Source organism: Pteropus medius, unplaced genomic scaffold (assembly GCF_902729225.1).
Source record: "Pteropus medius unplaced genomic scaffold, Ma_sr-lr_union100, whole genome shotgun sequence".
Classification (NCBI taxonomy): Eukaryota; Metazoa; Chordata; class Mammalia; order Chiroptera; family Pteropodidae; genus Pteropus; species Pteropus medius.
In genome coordinates this window covers 3,293,163-3,312,428 of record NW_024352784.1, presented here as the reverse complement: position 1 = coordinate 3,312,428, position 19,266 = coordinate 3,293,163, and the positions used below count along the sequence as shown (strand labels likewise).

General features: G+C 52.7%; 1 protein-coding gene across 1 annotated transcript in view; it reads left to right on the top strand.

The window, feature by feature from the left end:
* ARAP1 (ArfGAP with RhoGAP domain, ankyrin repeat and PH domain 1) overlaps positions 1-19,266 on the top strand; it is a 61,755-nt gene that overhangs the window by 28,831 nt on the left and 13,658 nt on the right. Inside the window, 14 exon segments of the mRNA XM_039847962.1 lie at positions 4,353-4,516; positions 5,115-5,182; positions 5,785-5,912; positions 6,052-6,207; positions 6,570-6,639; positions 6,947-7,067; positions 7,462-7,664; positions 8,134-8,240; positions 10,639-10,838; positions 12,750-12,835; positions 14,290-14,472; positions 15,587-15,761; positions 16,944-17,078; positions 18,926-19,061. Coding sequence (XP_039703896.1) covers positions 4,353-4,516; positions 5,115-5,182; positions 5,785-5,912; positions 6,052-6,207; positions 6,570-6,639; positions 6,947-7,067; positions 7,462-7,664; positions 8,134-8,240; positions 10,639-10,838; positions 12,750-12,835; positions 14,290-14,472; positions 15,587-15,761; positions 16,944-17,078; positions 18,926-19,061 — 1,932 coding nt within the window.

Genomic DNA, 19,266 nt, shown 5'->3' with positions numbered 1-19,266 from the left:
GGCTCAAAGATGAAGTAACCTGCTTTGTGAGGTCACAAACGGATGAAGATTCAAGCCCAGGTCTGCCTGGCCCCAAATCTCTCTTTTAGCTAGAGTGACCACACATCTCGTTTTGCCTGGGACAGACCCTGTTTATACCAGTTGCCTGGACATGGTTATTAATAGTGCCTCATTTAACTCTCAGAAATGTTCTGGTTTATATGATTAATTGTATGGTCCCCCTACTCTTACCCATTGTGGCTGGGGACCCTCACATGTCCTGCAGCCCCTAAGTATAAGGTCGGCTGTGTGTATTTGCCCTAATCCAGTAAGATAATCCTTAAGCTGAAGGCCCAGGCTGGGGTGGATCAGCCCTTGCCAAGAGTGCTCGCTCTTACTGTGGGCATAATGGGGAGAGCTGATGGGTTCATATGTCACTTGGGTAGAGGGGAAAGGGGCTGAAGGAGCAGGGGAGCCAAGGGCGGGAGCAAGGGGAGCACAGCTCTGTGTGGGCATCTCAGGCTGCCTATAGGTCAGGCCCATTGAGCTGTGCTTCGAGGTACAGATGAGCTTTCCATGGGCTGAGATGATAGGGAGAGGGCAGTGAGAAGGAGGAAGAAGCCTTGAGCAAAGGTTTGGAGGTGGGGTTACTGAGCATGTGCTCAGGATTGGGCTGATCTTCTGGTGTAGTGGGTCAGAGTTCAATAGGAAATATCCCAGCTGGGCCTCAGCTTCCATTTGGAGTTGGGGCTGCTCTTAGGAGTGAATGGCCAGGACTCCAGCTGGGGTGTGGGTATTCTGTGGGCTCTGCCCGGTCCCCTGGGGTTTTCCTACATGCTGAGCCTTCCTGACACCACTTCTTCTTTCCTGGGCTTGGCCATGACTTAGCATGGCCCAGTCCCCTGTGGTAGGCAGGCACGGGTCAGCCAGGAGGCTTCTTGGAGGAGGTGGCTAGAATGAGGTCTGGAGGTCCATGAGGAGCCCTCTTATCCCCACATTCTTGGCACTTAGCCCTTTTCCTGTGAAGGCTCTGCTTGGGGAGGAGCCCTTTGCATCTGTTTCCTTCTGCCTTCTTGCCATGGTCACAGTGGCTACCAGAGCTGTAATCACATCCCTTCTTGGACCAAACATCAGCCCCAGAGCTGCCTAGATCCTGCGTTGGGGTGGGGTGTGAGGAGGCTGACCTCAGAGAAGCCCTCAGATCCTGGCTGTGGCCTCATTCACCACCAGTTGAGCTTGTAGGCTATGGTGCTGGATTACGTGTGTGCAAATTCCAGCTGTGGGATGAAGGGCAAATTTCTTCATGTCTCTGTGCCTCAGTTTTCTCATCTGTAAAGTGAGGAGAACAGCAAGCCATGCCTTATAGAGCTTTTGTAGTGAGTAGATGGATGACTCCACGTAAAGCACTTAGAAGATGGCTGGGAATACATACACACATAATTAATAAGAATTAATTAATCCAGGTCTTCATTTACTAATTGCTGCTCAGTGCTGCGCACACCATAGTGAAGAAGGTAGTGTGGCACTTGCCTCAGGTTGCCCACATGCTGGAGAGGCCTCAGATAGGTACATCCCTCACAGATGATCAGGACAGTGATGAGGGAGGATTGAGGGCTAGAGGTAGGAAGGCTGAAGTTGCTTGGGCTCCAGGGATGCTCGGGCTCCACCACCTTCTCCTCCTCAGTGCTGGCCCTCAATCCTGCCAGAGGCTGGGGATCCAGGCCCACTCAGCCCTGCTCGGCTTGGAGGGGCGGAGCCTGTCCCCACTTTCTCTGGGCCAGCTTGGAGTTCTGCTCTCAGCTGATCATGCTGGGCCTCTAAGGGCCCCTTCTTCTTGGAATCTGGGAGACTGTGTGTAATAGATTGCTTTGCCTGTCAAGAGGTCTCCAAAGACATTGCACCTGGCCAGTTGGGGGCCAGTACCCCAGGTCATGCCCTTGGGCCTATGGGCACTCACTCAATCTTTTGGTCATCATTCACCCTGTCATTTGCTTTCCACCCAACCGTCATAGCCACCCTATTCACCTACCCATCCATCTATCCATTCATTCATCCACTCATTCTGTCCGTTCACCCATCCAGTCATCTGCCCACCCACCTTTTTCAACATGCTCTTGTTGCTGACTCAGCCAGGCCCTATACTGGGCTGTGAGAATAAAGAGTCAAGTCCAATGCTGCCCCTGCCCTAAAGAGAGTCAAGGTCAAGTCAGGGAGACAGCCTGGTGCAATGCCCACCAGGGAGTCTTCTTTGGTCCAGCTAAACATTCATGCCCTCTGGACTACCATAGGCTCACTTAACATCAGATTCCGTAAGAAGCATATAGGGAGGGAACAGCTGGCCACCAGGCAGTGGCAGGTCTTCTTCTGCTATGGGGTCTTTATAGTGGTCTTTGCCACTGTCTACACAGCTTTCCAAGATCTATTCTCTGTGGCCCTCCAGGGGACAGCTCAAGGGTAGGGGACTGAAACTCACAGCAGACAGTTGTGAGAGTCACCTTGTTTATAAAATTCTTGCCTGAAGGGGCCACTATGTCTTCTAAAAATCCCACAGATGTGTTTTCAGGTTTCTTCATGGAATGTGCCAAGCTACAAGCCATGACACTCAGGGAAACCCACAGTTCTGGCTTCTTCACCAAGTTGAGAGACCACTTACAGTTTCTCCCAGTCCAGGTGCAGTTCCTCACTCAGGCCATTTTTGCCTGAGTTGTCTAGGAACATAGCTGACATACCACCTCTAGCAGGTTTCTAGGAGAACAGAGTGAGGATACTATCACCAAAAGTCTGATTCTCACACAGAAAGCTAAAGAGTTTCATTCATTCTTTGCCTACGCATGGAGAAGAGACAATTAGAGTATAGGGTGATGTGGAAGTAACCATGTGTCCTAAGAAGCATGTAGACTGTGGAATCAGGGGTTAGGTCCTGGCTTAGATGCTAGCACAGTACCTGGCACAAAAGAGGGAGATACTTAAATAATTTGTATTTGGAATAGTTTGTCTAAAGCTCATAACAGAAGGGATCATGTACATGGACACGGATATTCCTTGTACAGGAAAGAGGAGTCAGGAAAAACTTTCAGAGAAGCAGACTTGAGTTTGTAATTAAAGGATAAGTAGATGTTCGTTAGCAGAGACCAGGGAAAAGGGTATTCCTGGAGGAGGCAACATCAGGAACAAAGGCCTGGCATCATGATCATGCCCCAGCCCTTTCTTGCTTTTACGATGGTCATATACTGCTAGTCACTGCCAGGAACATTGGGCAATAGACCAGGCTGAAAATAACTGGTGGGAAAAGTTGCCCACCTACTCCTTGGCCCGCTGTTGGACCCTGGCAGAGACAGCAGGTGGGGCCAGGCCTCTGGAGCTCAGGCACCTTGTTCCAACTGGTGGTCCTTGTGCATCCTGTGTGCCGGCACATGATATGCCTTGTCTTGATTAATCTTCCCACCATCCTGTCAGGTCAGTGATATAGTCCCCACTGTACAAAAGAGGAAACTGGGGCTCAGAGAGGCTAGGCACTTGCCCCAGGACACAGAAGCTAAGACTAAGGCAAGGTTCAAACCTACGTCTCCGACGCCAAAGCCCTTTGGAAAACTGTCAGCCTGAGAACAGTGTGATCTGTGCTGAGACAGACTGACAGGAGCACTGTGGCTTTGGGAGCCCAGGGGTCCCTGAACCTGGCCTTGGAAAGTCAGGGAAGGGTTCCTGGGGGAGTAATAGCAGAGGTGAGGAGCTGATATGCAAGAGGAAGGTGGTGGGATCAGGTGAGTTTGAGAGGTCTGAGGACATCTGGGGGATGATAAATATCCACATCTGGGACAAGAGAGAGGATGATCTTCAGCCAGAGATCCATGACTCAGGACCTCAGGACTTAATTTCTGAGGCTCTGATCTGCGCCCTTGGCCTCGATTCTCATTTTTTCCCCATCCATTCTCCAACAAACACCTTATCCTTACAAGCTCAGCTCAAGTCTCGCATCCTCCAGCATTCCCTGACTCCCTAGGCTAAGATGTAAGCCACCTCCACCCCGTTCTGGTCTTCATTCCTCTTCTAGATTGGAGACCCAGTAGGTACATGTGGCTAAAAGCTAGAGCTCTGAGAACAGGTTATCATGTCAGAGCAATGCAGCCAAAGAAGAGACCTGCTTCCTTAGGCTTTGGGGAGCTTATAGTGTTTGGGGTAGGGAAGTGAGGTGAGGAGGGCTGTGTGGAGGCGGGCTCCTGTCTGAGTTTGTGGGAGAATGAGTTTTGCTGCAGCTCAAGTGAGCTGGGGGCCCAATGGGTTTGAGTCCTGGCTCTGTTGCATGGTAACACTTGCTCAGTGACTCAGCAGCACTGAGGTAACCCCTTGTTGCCCAACTTTTGGTCTGTTCCCAGCCTTCCCTCCAAGGAAGAGGAGTTACTGTCACTACCACTGTCATCCTCTCCCCAACCAGAGCCTGAAGAGCCCCCAGCTACCTTCCCTGTGGGGCCTCCCTATCCCCTGTCTCCCAGTCCCCCAGAGATCCCCCCGAAGCCACTTCGCCTGCACCCAGAGTTCGGTGAGTGCTACAGCGAGGCCTGGGGCTCTGGGTGGGTGGCTTGTGATCTGGCCCTGGAGGAGTCTGCAAGGATGCAAGGTTTGCATTATGCTTTCTGTTGGGCCCTGCCACCAAGGCCCTGTGTGGGAATCACTCTTTTCATCCTCAAAATGGAGACAGCACCCACATATATGACCTACTGACTGTTCGGCGCAGGCACTTGGCAAACTTTCTGAGTTGCCCATGGTTTAAAGTCTGGGAGTATTTTCCATGCTCATGGATGGTTTGCCGCCCCTCGGATTGTCTACTTTTCTTGATTCTTGATTCATGTTGCTTTTTTTAGTCTTGTTTAGACAGTCCCTGCCCTAGACCCCCAAGCTTGCCACCTCTTCAGACCTCCTTGCGGTGGCCAGGAACCCCCTAGTGCCATCCTATGAGTTCCAAGGGTATAAATAGCACTTCCTATCCCTTGTGTCTTTTTTTGGAAGCTAGACAAGGGTGGGAGTGCGAGGGTCTCTTTTGGGCTGGAGGTGGCCTTTGTGAAGCCAGGCCTAGATACCCAGGAGGGGAGGCCAGGCTCCTTGCTTCTGAGTCTTCCCCCACCCCTCTCTCCCCCCAGATGACTCTGACTACGATGAGGCCCCAGAAGAGGGGCGGGGAGCCCCAGCTGGCGTGATGACCAAGAAGGTGGGTCAGGTGGTGGTTTGGGTTTGGGCTGTCTGCCGTCAGTGGGGAGGGTGGGCTGCCCAGCTGCCTTTTAGACTCTGGTGATCATTAGAGAGAATGGGCGATCATTTCACAAGAGTTCCCTTCCCCCTTCATTGTCTTGCCATGCAGGGGTCAGGGGTCGGGCACAGGGTCCCAAATCCCAACGCTTGGCCAGGGTCTATAGCTCTGGTTTATGGCTCCAGCTACAGTCTTCAGCTACATCTGGATGGCTGTGTGTGGCCTCCTTTCCCTTGGTGTTTTGAGTATAGCTGTCTTGGAGTGTCTGGCCTGCTGTCTTTGTTTCACTTTCTGTGTTCCCATGTCACCCTCTCTCTGAGTGTCTTAACTCTCCATCCCTGAGACTTTCTGTTTTTGTCTCTGATCTGGGCTGGTGTGGCCCTGTCTCCCTTCGTCCTGTGCAGTCTGCCAGTGAGGGGAGGGGAGTGTGAGGAAACAGAAGTAAAAGTGCTGAGTCGTGTAGGTCTAGGATGAAGTGGACAATGGGGAGTGTGTCAGCCTCTGGGTGGGTGTTATCTGGGGCTTGAAGGGAAGCATGATGCTGAGTGGATCTTGGGGTGCAGGAGAAGCCCCCAGTGAGCCAAGTCCCACGTGCCGTGCGTGTGGCCAGTCTGCTGAGTGAGGAGGAAGAACTGTCGGACAACCAAGAGGATGAAGATGAGGATGACCATGCCTATGAGGGTGTCCCCAAGTGAGTGTCCACCTCTCTCTGGTGGTTCTCCTATCCAGCCCCGCTCCTTCTCCAAGCCCTGCCCATCCCCTATATCTCCTCAGTCCCCATCCCACCAGAGCCCCCATCCCAGTCCCACTCATTCCCTCTTCTCTTCCAGTGGTGGATGGCACACCACTAGCCTGAGCTCATCCTTGCCCAGCAGCCTCCTGATCCCCCAGCTCCAACCACACCCCATGGATGGACTGCCAGGGGGTCCCACCCCCATCACACCCGTCATCAAGGCTGGCTGGCTGGATAAGAACCCACCGCAGGGGTGAGTGAAACCTATTAGGTCCTGCTGGTGCTCTGCATCTGGTGCCCAGTGCTCTAATATACTGGTATCATGGATCTGAAAACCAGAGGAGTCAAGGTTATTTGAGCAGGTCTCCCTCCATGCAGACTGTAACCGCTGATGATCCCCACAAAACCTGTTTTATTACCCTTAATATTGGGAAGTCCTACTCTGAGTCCAATTTCAACCACTCTTACTGTAGATAAAGTCCATCTTCTCAGTGACCATTTGGGACCTGGCTATTTTTAACTTTGTATGCGGTGGCCAGAGGGAGCTGGGGTAATCCTGAAGCCTCTCCCCTAATCTCCAATCCTTTGCTCTGTTGTCCCTCCACCTCTCTCCAGATCTTATATCTATCAGAAGCGATGGGTGAGACTGGATGCCAATTACCTGCGATACTTTGATAGTAACAAGGTAAGGCCTGTGCTGATCCTTGCTGTGACCTCTGCTCCAGCCTGGCCCTAGGTTGAACCTTCACACTGGACCCAGGCAGAATTCCTCCCCATGTGAGTCCTCACCAGATCTCCAGTCTGACTCCTTGAACCATGGACTTCCGGTCCATAGGCCAGCCATGAGCTGTGGTCAGGGTCAGTGACAGGGCTGTCCTTCACCACCTGTGAGAGATAGGGCTGCAGCCTTCATTTCAACTGAGGCCGAGGGAGTCAGGGAGGGGCTGGGCCTCTGGGTACCCCCCACAGTTCAGCTCTTCTCTCTTCCCCAGGATGCCTACTCTAAACGCTTTATCTCTGTGGCCTGTATCTCTCGTGTGGCTGCCATTGGGGACCAGAAGTTTGAAGTGATCACTAACAACCGGACCTTTGCCTTCCGGGCAGAGAGTGATGGTGGGGAGTGGGACAGGAAGAAGACTAGCAGTTTGGCTTGATAAGAGCAGGGAGGAGAACCAGGGCATATCTGCTTCCCCCACATCAAATCCAGAGAGAAGTTGACCTTTTGTGAGGTGGGGGAGGGGAAGAGGTACCCTCTGGCTGGTTCTGTGCTTAAGATACCTACTGGGTCCTCAGAACCAAATTTCATCTACAGGAGAAACAGGCTCAGATAGGTGAAGTGGCTAGTTCAAGGGGCATACCCGAGATTGGAGCCTGAGGTTGTCCAAGTCAGAGAACTCAGATAGTCAGAGATAGGTGGGCTGGTCTGGGCGGGCTTTCTTGTTCTATGGAGCGGGAGCGGGAGACTGCCAGGCTGAATTTAGGCTTACTCCTTCCCCTTGGCCCACAGTGGAGCGGAAGGAGTGGATGCAGGCCCTACAGCAGGCAGTGGCTGAGCAGCGTGCCCGTGCCCAGCTGTCTGGTGCTTCTCTGTTGGGTATTCGAGACTCAGAGCCACCTGACCGTGCTGGCAGCCTAGAGCTACGAGGCTTCAAGAATAAACTGTATGTGGCTGTAGTCGGGGACAAAGTGCAGCTTTACAAGAATCTGGAGGTGCGAAGTGGTCAGCCAGGCTACTAACCCCTCCCCTGCTCCATGCCCTCCCTGGTTCCTCAGTCTCTCCCTTGTCCACCTGGTCCCTCAACTCGACCCCATGCCCACCTGGTCCCTCAGCTCTGCCCCATGTTTATCTGGTCTCTTAGCCCTGCCTTTTTCCTTTTTTCCTCCCCCTGATGGAGCCTAGCCCTTTGCTGGCCCCTCTTCCTGCTCCTAGTTCTGACACCATCCCCTGCCTGACCCCTGTGCATTACCTTCTCATCATTCCCTACCTATTGCTACATGGTCTTTGAGCCTGGGTTTGTTTCTTGAATAGACCTTTTCCCAGATTCCTGAACTCTCCCTCATCTCCTTTCTAGTCATTTCTAGTCCCTAAAGTACCACCACCCCCTCCTCTCTGCCACTTCTCGGGCCTTGAGCCCCACCCCCCAGGCCTTGCCCTCACCCCTTCCCACCTGCCTGCCAGGAGTACCATTTGGGCATCGGAATCACCTTCATTGACATGAGTGTGGGCAACGTGAAGGAGGTGGACCGGCGCAGCTTCGATCTCACCACCCCCTACCGCCTCTTCAGGTGAGCCTCCATTGCTCACCTGCATCCTCACTCCCTCCCACTATTTTTGTCTTGCATATGCGGGAAGCTGCTAGGATGAATTTCTCCCTTCTCTTAGCCCTGCCTACCCCTGCTGGTCTTTTACCTTTACTTGCTAACATGCTCTGATCTCTTCCTTCTAAGAAATCAAACTTTCACCACACCTCCCTCTGGCCATCACTGTCCCCAACCCCTACTGCTCCCAGAATTGCCCATATTGGCTTTGTGTACCACCTACTCATCCTGCCTGCCCTGCTTCCTTGAAAGTGTTCATCTGTCATCAATACTTGGTTGAGATCAAAGGCTACTCTTTTCTCCTTGTCTGCTGGGGCTGGTCCTGGGTACTCCTCCCTGAGCCTCTAAGACTCTACTATTTTGGTTTCCTCTGACCTTATCCATCCCTCAGTGACCTGACTGTCCGCTGTCCTCTCCCTGGGCAGGCTCGCTTTCTCCCAGGCCTTTTGCTGCCACCTCTGAAGCACTGTGTCGTACTTGGGTTCAAATCTTGTGTGTTAGCTCAGCTGCCATGGCAATACCACAGACTGGGGGAGTGCTTAAAAAAACAGAAGTTTATTTTCTCATAGTTCTGGAGGCTGGAAGTTCAAGGTCAAGGTACTCTCAGGGTTGGTCTCTCTTCCTGGTTTGTTGATGGCCACCTAGTCACTGTGTCCTCACACAGCCTTTCCTCTGTGCCCACCTGAAGACAGAGCTGTCTGGTGTCCCTTCCAGGCTTTTAGATTAGAGCCTCACTCTTATGACATTATTTAACCTTAATTACCTTCCTAAAAGCCCCATCTCACATTGAGGTTAGGGCTTCAACCTATGAATTTTAGAACACAATTCACTCTGTAATGTCCTGGACCTACCACTGGGTCTTTGTGTGACGTGGGCAAATCACTTGACCGCTCTGTGCCTCAGTTTCCACCTCTGTGAGTAGGATCCTGGCAGTCTTTATAAAACTGTTATTCGACGTGGTGTGCAGTAACTGCCTAGTTGATGCTAGCCTCAGCACCCCACCCCCTCATCATCACCGCCTTTGATCTTAGCTCAGATCTGTCTCCAGCAGGGTTTTTCTCCTCAGCTCTAGACTGTGTCTCTAATAGTTCTGTGGATATCTCCTCCCTTTATCTTCCTCCTCAACTCACTGTTCTTCCTGGGCTTCCTCAGGGGGTCACCCTGTCTCTCCTACTCACTCCTGTGTAAACCCATCACCACCCCTCTCTTGCCTCCATTGCTCTCTCACCTCCATCTGATCCCTCCCGTCTACTCCTCATCATCTTGCCCTAGGCCCATGGGCCCTCTGGTCCCACATCTGCCTCCTCACCCTTTGGCTGGCTGCCTGTGACCACCAGAGGGGCTTTTTTTTTTTTCCTTTTTATAGAAAACCAAGGTTTTATTTGTTCATTTCTTACATTTGAGATAATCTTTAATGACAAACTTGGCATGAAACTCTTTGCCATCATCCTTAACTACTACACAACTGCAACTAACCACTTTCCAGAGGTTTCTTTCTCTGTCAGTTTTACAGGGGGCCTGCCCATTCACCAGATTTCTTGCTGTAATCAACCTTAATTAGGTTGATTTGGTGTGCAGCTCAAGGACTTCCACTAACCTGACATCCATAGGCTCATATAGTTGGATGCAAATATACAGTGACAGGCTTAGTGCTTGGCTAAGGCCTTGGCAGCTTCGTGGATGAAGGAGGTCTTCAGCACCTCTGGTGAAGGTGTAATAGATGATAACATCTGTTACATATGTAGTAGCAATGCCTTCCTTAGCCATGGTGGGCTATGGCTAGAGCCAAATCTCAACTGCATACACGCAACTTGGGGGTGACAGGGAAAGAAAGAGCCAGAGGGAAGAACATCTCTGACCGCCCCCCGCCTCCCCATCATTGCTTCTCCATTGTCACTGTGTGCACTTTGACTTCCTCTGCCTGGCACAGTCTTGTCCCTGTTCGTCTTCCAGCTTCCTCTCTGCCAGTCTACCCATCCTGCTTGCAGGTCCTGGAATGTCCCATGTGCCTGTGCCATCCTGCCTCTTTGCACATGCTGTTCTCTCTCTCTGGAATGCCCTTTCACCTCTTTACCTGGCTAAGCCCTTGTAGTATGTCAAGTCTTACTTAGTCAGGGATCATTTCTTCTTAGCAGCCTTTTCTACTACCTGGGCGGGCGGAGCCCTCTCTGGGCTCCCCCAGCTCTCAGGTGTCATTGTGTTTGTCCACACTCCCCTTCCCCACAGACCCTGTATTCCTCCCTCTCTGACTATAAACTCTCAACGCCTTGTTCCCCCCACTTCATGCTGTGCCCCTTCATGTGGCCCCCAAACCCCTCTGAGCCCTTTCTCACCAGCCTCCCTCCTCCCACTTTTGTGTCCCCAGCTTCTTAGCCGAATCGGAGCTAGAGAAGGAGCAGTGGCTAGAGGCCATGCAGGGAGCCATTGCTGAGGCCCTGTCTACCTCGGAGGTGGCTGAGCGCATCTGGGCTGTGGCCCCCAACAGATTCTGTGCTGACTGCGGGGCTGCCCAGCCTGACTGGGCCTCCATCAACCTCTGCGTTGTCATCTGCAAGCGCTGTGCAGGTGTGTGAGGGGGTGGGGCACTGGGCTGAGTCCCATGACAAGGCTGGTGTGTTGGGACCATAGGTGGTTTGTGTAGCCGGAGGGGCTAGCCTGAAGACAGTCAGAGATCATTGTTTGTGAAGGTGCATCTGTGTGCCAAGCCTTTCCCACTGGGATTAACCTGCATCCTTACATTGCAAGGCAAGGATTCAACTTTCACGTCATGGGTGGGGACACTGAGGCACAGAGAGGGAAAATGGCTCATTCATGGCAAGTAAGTGAGTCTGGATTTGATCCCAAGCTTCTAGGGGTCCAGTGCCCATGTCTCATCAGAAGAATGGGAGGAGGCCAGGCAGGAGCGGCTGACAGGGACCAGACTGGGCAGGGCTTTGCATGCAGAGGGAGGAGCTAGCGTTTCATCCAGAGTGGGGTAGGAGGCTGCAGTGGGAAGGACGTGGTCAGGTTTGTGCAATAGACTCTGGCTAGTTGATGAAAGCCAAGTTAGAAGGGTGACACTGGAGACTAGCGAGGAGGCTACTGCTGGAGCCACAAGAGAGAGGAGGAGGAGGCCTGGTCTGGGGAAGTGATGAGAGCATTTGAGAGATGTTTAGGATCTATGGTGTAAAAGTCCCAATGACAGATCAGATGAAGAGGATAAGAGCTCAAAATTCATTCTATTCCACCAGCACTTATTGAGGGTCTGTGATGTGCCAGACATTGTGCCAGGTTCTGGGGATTTAGCCTCCTTGGGAGCTGACAGTGCCCAGGCGGCCTCTTTGGGTGGCTGGAGATGGGGTTCCCAGGGGAGAAACAGTTTGGGGAAGTTGCTGAGCTCAGTGAAAAACCTCAAAGTCTATGTATGGGATGTCTAGGGCAGATGTCCAGGAAGCCTTGCACTATGAGGTCTGGGTGCAGGAAAGCGATGAGTCGATTGGAGACCAGATTAGGAAGGCATCAGCTTGTTGAGGGTGAGGGCGACTGGAATGGACAAGATGCAGAAGGTGAGGCCGAAGCCAGAGCCAGGCAATGCCAGGCACTCCTAGTACCCCCAGCCCTCCTCCCTGCTGCAGGGGTCCTTCTTGGGGGCCCTGTAGCTGAGCAAGGTTGCATTCTATCCAGCTCTGACTCCCCACCCCTTTCATTCCACAAATATTTATTAAGCACTCACTATGTACCAGGCTTTGTCTGAGCTCTGAGGCTAGACCCTAAAACAGACAATCAAGATTCCTGGGCTCAGGCAGCTTACATTCTAGTAGGGAGGGGCAGAAAATACATATACAAACCAATAGAAGTTACCGGGTAAGAACAAGTGCTAGGCAGAGAATGTGTTTGTGGTAAGCCCTCTCAGGAGGTGATTGTGTCAGCTGAGATTTGAATGTCAGAAGGAGGCCAGCCCTGGGAAGATGAAGGAAGAGAACATAGGCAGAAAGAACTGAGAATAAAGGCCCTGAGGCAAGAATAAGCATGGAGGATTAGAAGAGGGTGGAGAGTGTAGCTGAGTGGGATGGAAGAGAGGCATAAGGTGAGGTTGGAGAAGCAGGTAGGGAATTTAGATCTAATTCTGGGGAGCCATGGGAGGGTCTGATGGCAGGGATTTGAAGCAAGGGAATTTGCATTTTAAAGAGATCACTCTGGCTGGACTGTGTGTTGAGTGGTCCACAGGGAGTCAAGCCTGGCAATAGGGAGCCGGCTGAGGGGCTGCTGCAGGAGCCCAGGGTATGATTGCGGGGCCCAGTCCTGTGGTGCAGGGAGCAGTGGTGTGCCACTGGATTCTGGAGCTGTATAGTGGCGGAGCTGCAGGCCTCGCCTCTAGGTCCTGTGGCGGCTTCTCACTGGCTAATTCTAGGTGAGTACTGGGGGGGTAGGGTGAGAAGGTGAGTGCTTATGTGAAGGAGAGGGCCCAGATGACCTGAGCTGGCCCTCTGTCTGCAGGGGAGCACCGTGGCATGGGTGCTGGCGTCTCCAAGGTGCGGAGCCTGAAGATGGACAAGAAGGTGTGGACGGAAACACTCATTGAGGTGGGGCGACCTCTGCTTGTCATCTGTATTTGGGGTCTAGCTGCTGCCTGCATCTCCCAACTCCATCTGACCAACCCAGCACCCTAGAGCTAGATGAGACCTTTGAGATCATCTGATAGATGTGGATTTTGGAAAAGCCGATTTTTGGCAAAGTCAGGAAACTACCCAGTAAGCTAAAATGTTTTTACAGTCTTAAAGCATTGTTATAAAAAAAAGAAATATATATATGTATATACACACACACACACACACATACATATAAAAAATATATATACATATGTAAAACTTATGTATGTATATACACATATAAAATATATATATATACACACACACATATGCATATATATTTACAACAGAGACCTTGTGTCTTGCAAAACCTAAAATATTTACTTAATTTCATCTGTACTCAGATGCACCAGTGGGTATGAGTATATTCGATACCTTCAGGGACACACATATATGTACATCTTTGCCTCTGTACTTGGAGTTTCTAGCTACTGATGTGTGGTAGTTGCAGGAAGAACCTGCAACAGGAGGCTGGACTCAGGGGCTGACCACACAGGGCCTTACTGATTGCCCCAACCAAGCTGCAGACTCCAGAGCAATTTGGGTGTCACATCTCAGAGTTAGGGTTAGAATCCCCAGTTTACAGATGAGGACATTGAGGACCAGGGAGAGAAAATGACTTGCCCAGAGTCACAGAGTAAGTCAGTGGTGACAGGGACTGTTTCCACTTTGTTCTCTGCTATGACCCCAGTACCCTACACAGGACTTGACAAAAGAGGCAAGGTGGGGCGCCCAGGAAATGACAGTGGAACAAACAATCAGCAGAATGAAAGAATGAATAAACTAGTCCCCCGAATGCTACACCCCTGCGCTTCCCCAGGATTTGCCTTCACTCCTCTTCCCCTGCAGGAGCCCAGGTGATGTTTGCTGGGCTCAGTCCTGTAGTGCCAGGAGTAAGAGTATGTGGCTGGATTTTGGAGGGTAGAACTGCAGGCTCAGCCCCTGTGGAATACCCTAGAGAAATGTCAGGGACAGGAAATGTTTCCAAAATCCTTGCACACCCAATTGACTGACAAGTTTGCCCTTTCCTGACCCCGCCCCCCACGCCCCCAGCTGCGATAGCTTCAGGAATGCAGAGTTCCAGATGTGAGACTGTGTGGGGAAATAGCAAAACCCCCAACCAGGAGCCAGGCCTGGGGCATCCACCTGACAGACTGTCTTCTACTTGTCCTGTCACTGAGCTGAGAAACTGGGCTCAGGCCCAGGCTGGTGGGAGAGTACCCAAGGCCACCAACAAGTAGTATACCCCTCTAGTTTCCCCAGTGGGAAAGTAGACAGGTGGCCTGGCTCTCCCAGCCCCTCACTTAATAACCTCGAAATCAAGATTTTGCAGGGCACAAGGCCCCTGGTCATAGGCTGCCCCTCTAACCTCTTACCCACACCCGCAGCTCTTCTTACAGCTAGGCAATGGTGCCGGGAACCGCTTCTGGGCAGCCAGTGTGCCCCCCAGTGAAGCCCTGCAGCCAAGCAGCAGCCCTGGCACCCGGCGGCGCCACCTGGAGGCCAAATACCTCGAGGGCAAGTACCGCCGCTACCACCCGCTCTTTGGCAACCAGGAAGAACTGGACAAGGTCAGGTCACTGGGTCTTTGGGGCCCCTTGAGAGTGCCCCCATTTCCTTATACTGTCAGGACCCTTGAGACCACCCGTTTTCTTCTGTCCCCACATTCCTCACCATCCTCACTCATCCTGGTGATGAGCTGGCATATGGGTCAACTGAGGCCCAGAGGGTATAGGGGCCCTGCCTAAGCCACAGGGAGAGGGGGAAAAGCAAAGAGGAGCTAAGCCTAACCTTTGGGCCAAGGCCACGCACTCAGCATCTGTCTGCCTCCCTCCCCTGCTAATTCCTCTGTCTCCTGCACCCTGTCCTGCTCCTTCTGAATCCTGCCAAAAGGAGTGAAGTTGATGAGGATGCTATTTCCTGTCAGGCTCATAAAAAACAGCTGGTTGCTCTGACCCACCCCCATCCACACCCTACTCAAGATTGAGGCCCAGTATGGGCCCCAAGCCCTGACAGGCTGGGAGCCAAGCCCTGGGCCCCTGTCTGGCTCTGCCGGAGTGGGAAGTAGCCTGCTCCAAGGCAGGGGGATGCCACTTGTGACCTCTGGTCGTCCTTTAGTCCCTCCCCCAAGCAGCCCCACCCAGGCAAGCTCAGTCCAGCTAAAAGCCCAGTGGGAGGCAGGCCTCCACCTCCCAGGAACCCAGGCGTCCAGCCCCCAGCCCAGCCCAGTCTAGCCTGCTGGCCAGAAGGGGCGGCAACTCCCATTGGTCAGGAGGGCTGGGCAGGCAGTGAGGAATTCAAATGTGGGAGGAATTAGCTACAAGCACCCCCCTCTGTCCTTCCACAAGGCAGAGGGAGCTTGAGATCCTCTAGAGAACAGGCTTGGCAGCTGATAGGGTCCTGGGGGCTGGCTACCAGCAGGGGTGAGACCTGGGCTCCTGGGACCCCTGGCCTTTGCTGGGTAGCCCCTGCCTGTCTTCCCTCCCCTCATATCTTTGGCTTTTCTCTTCTTCCTCCTCTCCTCTCTCTTTCTTTCTCTCTCATCTCTCTTTAAACCTGAAAATTGGCCCCCAGACCTAGATGCCTCCTTCCTCTTCTTCCTTCTCTCCTCCACCCTGCTTTTTCCACTGGCCCCTCATTCCGGCTTGGACTGACCCTGCCCCACCTCCTCTCTCATCTGCCCAGGCCCTGTGTGCCGCAGTCACCACCACAGACCTGGCTGAGACCCAGGCGCTCCTGGGCTGTGGCGCTGGGGTCAACTGCTTCTCAGGGGACCCTGAGGCCCCCACACCTCTAGCTCTTGCCGAGCAGGCAGGGCAGGCACTGCAGATGGAATTCCTTCGGAACAACCGGACCACGGGTGAGTGACTAGTTTTATTGTCCACCTGGAGGGATGGGGCCTCCCTGCTTCTGGGGTCTGGCCCTTTGGAAAGGATGCTGGGTGGGAGTCTGGCAAGGCTGTATATCACCCTGTGAGGTTTGATTACATACCGCTTAGGCTGTAATTGTAGCTCCTTAAAGGCCCTGGTGCAGCAGTGTGTGTGGTTTTAGGTGTGTTTGAGTTTGCATGTCAGTGTCTATTTGCACATCTGGCTTCCCCTTTCATATGTATGTCCCTTGGTGTCTCTGTCTCAGCATCTCTGTGTATTTGTGGGTCTCTCCCTGACCTATAATGTGGGCTCAGTGTGGCATCTGTGTGCCAGTGTCTGTGCATCTCTGAGCTGCTGTGAATCTGTTTCCTTGCATCTGGAGGTATTAAGGGCTTTGGGGTTTGTGTGTGTGCAGAGTGTGTCTGTGTTGCTGTTGTGGGGTGTGTTGCATTTCTTTGTGTGCGGGTAACCCACCACAGCAGCCCTGTTCACTGCTTTATCTGGGTGGGGCTCTGTCATAGACTGAGTTTAGATCCTATTTGGCTCCCACTTTCAGGGTTGGGGGGGCGGGGGGGGTGAGCACTGCTGATTATGGCCCAGGACTGGCCTCTGGGGCCATATCCCAGGACTGAGGGTGGAGCTCCGAGGCTGGGGCTCTGGGCTCAGGGCCATGGGTGGGTGGGGCGTGCTGGGCTGGAGAGAGCCCAGGTGTCCAGGGAGGCATGGAAGACCACCCAGCTGGCTTGGGCTTTGGGACTGCTAGGAACGGGGCTGAAGCCAGGCTGCTTCCTTTGGCTTTGCATCATCTGGTATAAACCTTCCTCTGGGGATTGTTAGCGAGTTTGCCCACAGCCCCCCTCATTCTAGTGTTCTGGCTCTGTGTCTCAACAGGGAGAATGGGGTAGGCTGGGATGAGGAGTTAGAGAGGCTTCCTGGAAGGGGAGGTACGAGAGCCAGGCCTTGAGAGCAGGGTGGATTGACACACATAGGGAGAGGTAGAGAATGGCTGGGATATAACCCTGGATGTAGCAGTGAGAGCCTGAGGGTGCTAGTCAGGGGAGCCAGGACTGGTGACTTAAATGCAAGCTTGGATGCCTAACCCAGGTGAGGGAGAGGGGAGGCACTGTTGGATGACAAGCATGACTAGCCATTCATCCCCTGCTTCCAAAAAGAGGTATCTCGGCTGGATTTGATGAAGCCCCTGGAAAAGCACTACTCAATTGTCCTGCCAACTGTGAGCCACAGCGGCTTCCTCTATAAGACCGCTTCCGCCAGCAAGCCACTGCAGGACCGCCGTGCCCGGGAAGGTGAGTGCCCAGGAAGGTAGCATTCTGTCATGGTGGCAGGGCCAGAGAAGCCAGGGCTGGCCAGGCTGGTGGACCCACAAGGGTGCCATGTGCACTGGGGCAGAGTTACTCTGGAGGGCTTTCTGGATGTGGTCTCTGTTACACAGTAGTACATAATAAATGGGCTGATCAGGATGGGAGTGGGGCACAGCACTGCAGAGCACGTCACTGCCAGTTTCCTTTAGACTAAAGAAGCCTTTATTGAGTAGCTATTGGGTGTGGGCCCTGTGCTGGACATCTGGTATTTGGAGCAGGTAGATGCTAGGAAATTTGAGGACTAAGCTTGAAGTTCCATTCTTCTTTCATCTCAGCCTTCCACTTGCTCCCCAATTATCAATAAATCCATAGTTCTTACCAAATCCCACAAGGACCTCCACATCACCACCCCACCTCATTACCTCTTTGACCCATCTCCTCTCACTCACTCTACTCCAGCCTTACTGGCCTCCTTGCTGTTTCTCACACATGCATATTCATTCCCATCAGGGCCTTTGTACTCGCTGTGCCTTCTGCCCAAAATGCATTTCCCTAATTTGCATGGTCAGTCTCTCACTTCAGTCAGGTCTCCCTTTAAATGTCGCTCCTTGAAGACTCCATCCCCGACCATGTTATCCAAAATAGCATGCCCTATTTACCCTACTTTATACCATTTATCTGACATTATTTATTGGTCTGTCTATTGATTCTCTGTGCTCCACTGAAATATAAGCTATTCTTAGCTACCACTGTAGCCCCCAGAGCCTAGAACAGTGCCTAGCACACAGTGGGTACTTGGCAAATGTCTGCAGGATGAAGAGTCACTGAAGCAGGGCTGGCTCTCCTGGAGGGAGCCCAGCCTAGGTGGCAGGCTCTGGGACACACTACCCTCAGAGGGCAATGTCATGTCCTTGTAGATAGGACAAGAAACAGTGTCTGCTGTGAGAATATTGCTCACCGCATCCTTCAGCACCTCTGGATGAAGCCCTCCAACTCCCAGAGAGAGTTTTTTGGAACTTTGTGGATCTCCTCACTGCCACTGGGGCACCATCCCAGTCTACCTCCCTTTGCCTGATAATGTCATTTATGTAACTGCCTGAGTCATCCTTTTTGCCCTGGGTGCCAGGAAGCCCTGAGCCAGTGTGAAGCTCAGTGCTATGAATTACACAAGTCTGCATGGCTTTGACCTTTTATTCTTTCTCTTACCTTTTCTTGCCCAGATTCCTATTTCTGTTCCTTTATAAAATCTTGTCAGTCTCCTCAGAGTCATAGGAGGAGGCAGAGTATAGATTATTAGGTACTGCCGGCAAAGGAGCGTGGGGCACAGGAGGGAGAGGGGGGCACATGAGAGGCTTCCTATGGCATTTGGGCCCTGAAGGATGGAGGGGAGGGAACAAGATGAGTAAAAGCAGAGAGGTGGGGTATATACCCAGGAGTGGTCAGAGAGGGGCCTGAAGAGGTGGGAAGGCGCAGACCCAGCAGAGTCTTGAATGCTAGGCTGAGGGGCATTGACTTTGTCTCAAAGACAGGGGTGGGGAGGGTGATGGAAGAGTTTTGAGCAGAGGAAGGACAGGGTCTGGTTTTGCTATAGTACTTTTGAATCTTGGAAAAAGCAAGAACAAAGAAGAGGCTGCTGCAGTGGTCTGGGGAGAGGCATGGGCTGGGCTGGGGTGGTGGGGCTATAGGGAGGAGGGTGGAATTGGGGAAACTTTTGAGTTAGAATGAAGAGGACATGGGTCAGGTGGGAGTGGGGGCTCAGGGAGGATGCAGAGGTGGTGTTCAAGTGAGGGTGGGTGGCTCCCTCATGGTTCTCCTGCCCAACTTCTCCCCAGAGTTCAGCCGACGCTGGTGTGTCCTTAGTGACGGGGTCTTGAGCTACTATGAGAATGAGCGGGCAGTGACCCCCAACGGGGAGATTCGGGCCAGCGAGATTGTGTGCCTGGCAGTGCCCCTTCCTGACACCCACGGGTGAGCACCCCTGGGTAGAATCACAGACTGTTATTGCTGTAAGGTCCAACTCTCCATCCCCATTGGGAAGACAGGGAAACAGGCCCAGAGAGGGGCAGGGCCTCCCCAGGGTCACATAGCCAGCTGGGGCTGTATAGGGGCTGAACCAGTCTCCTGAGGCCCCAGCCTAGGGATTTCCCACTAATTCTTAGGGGGCTAGGTGAAG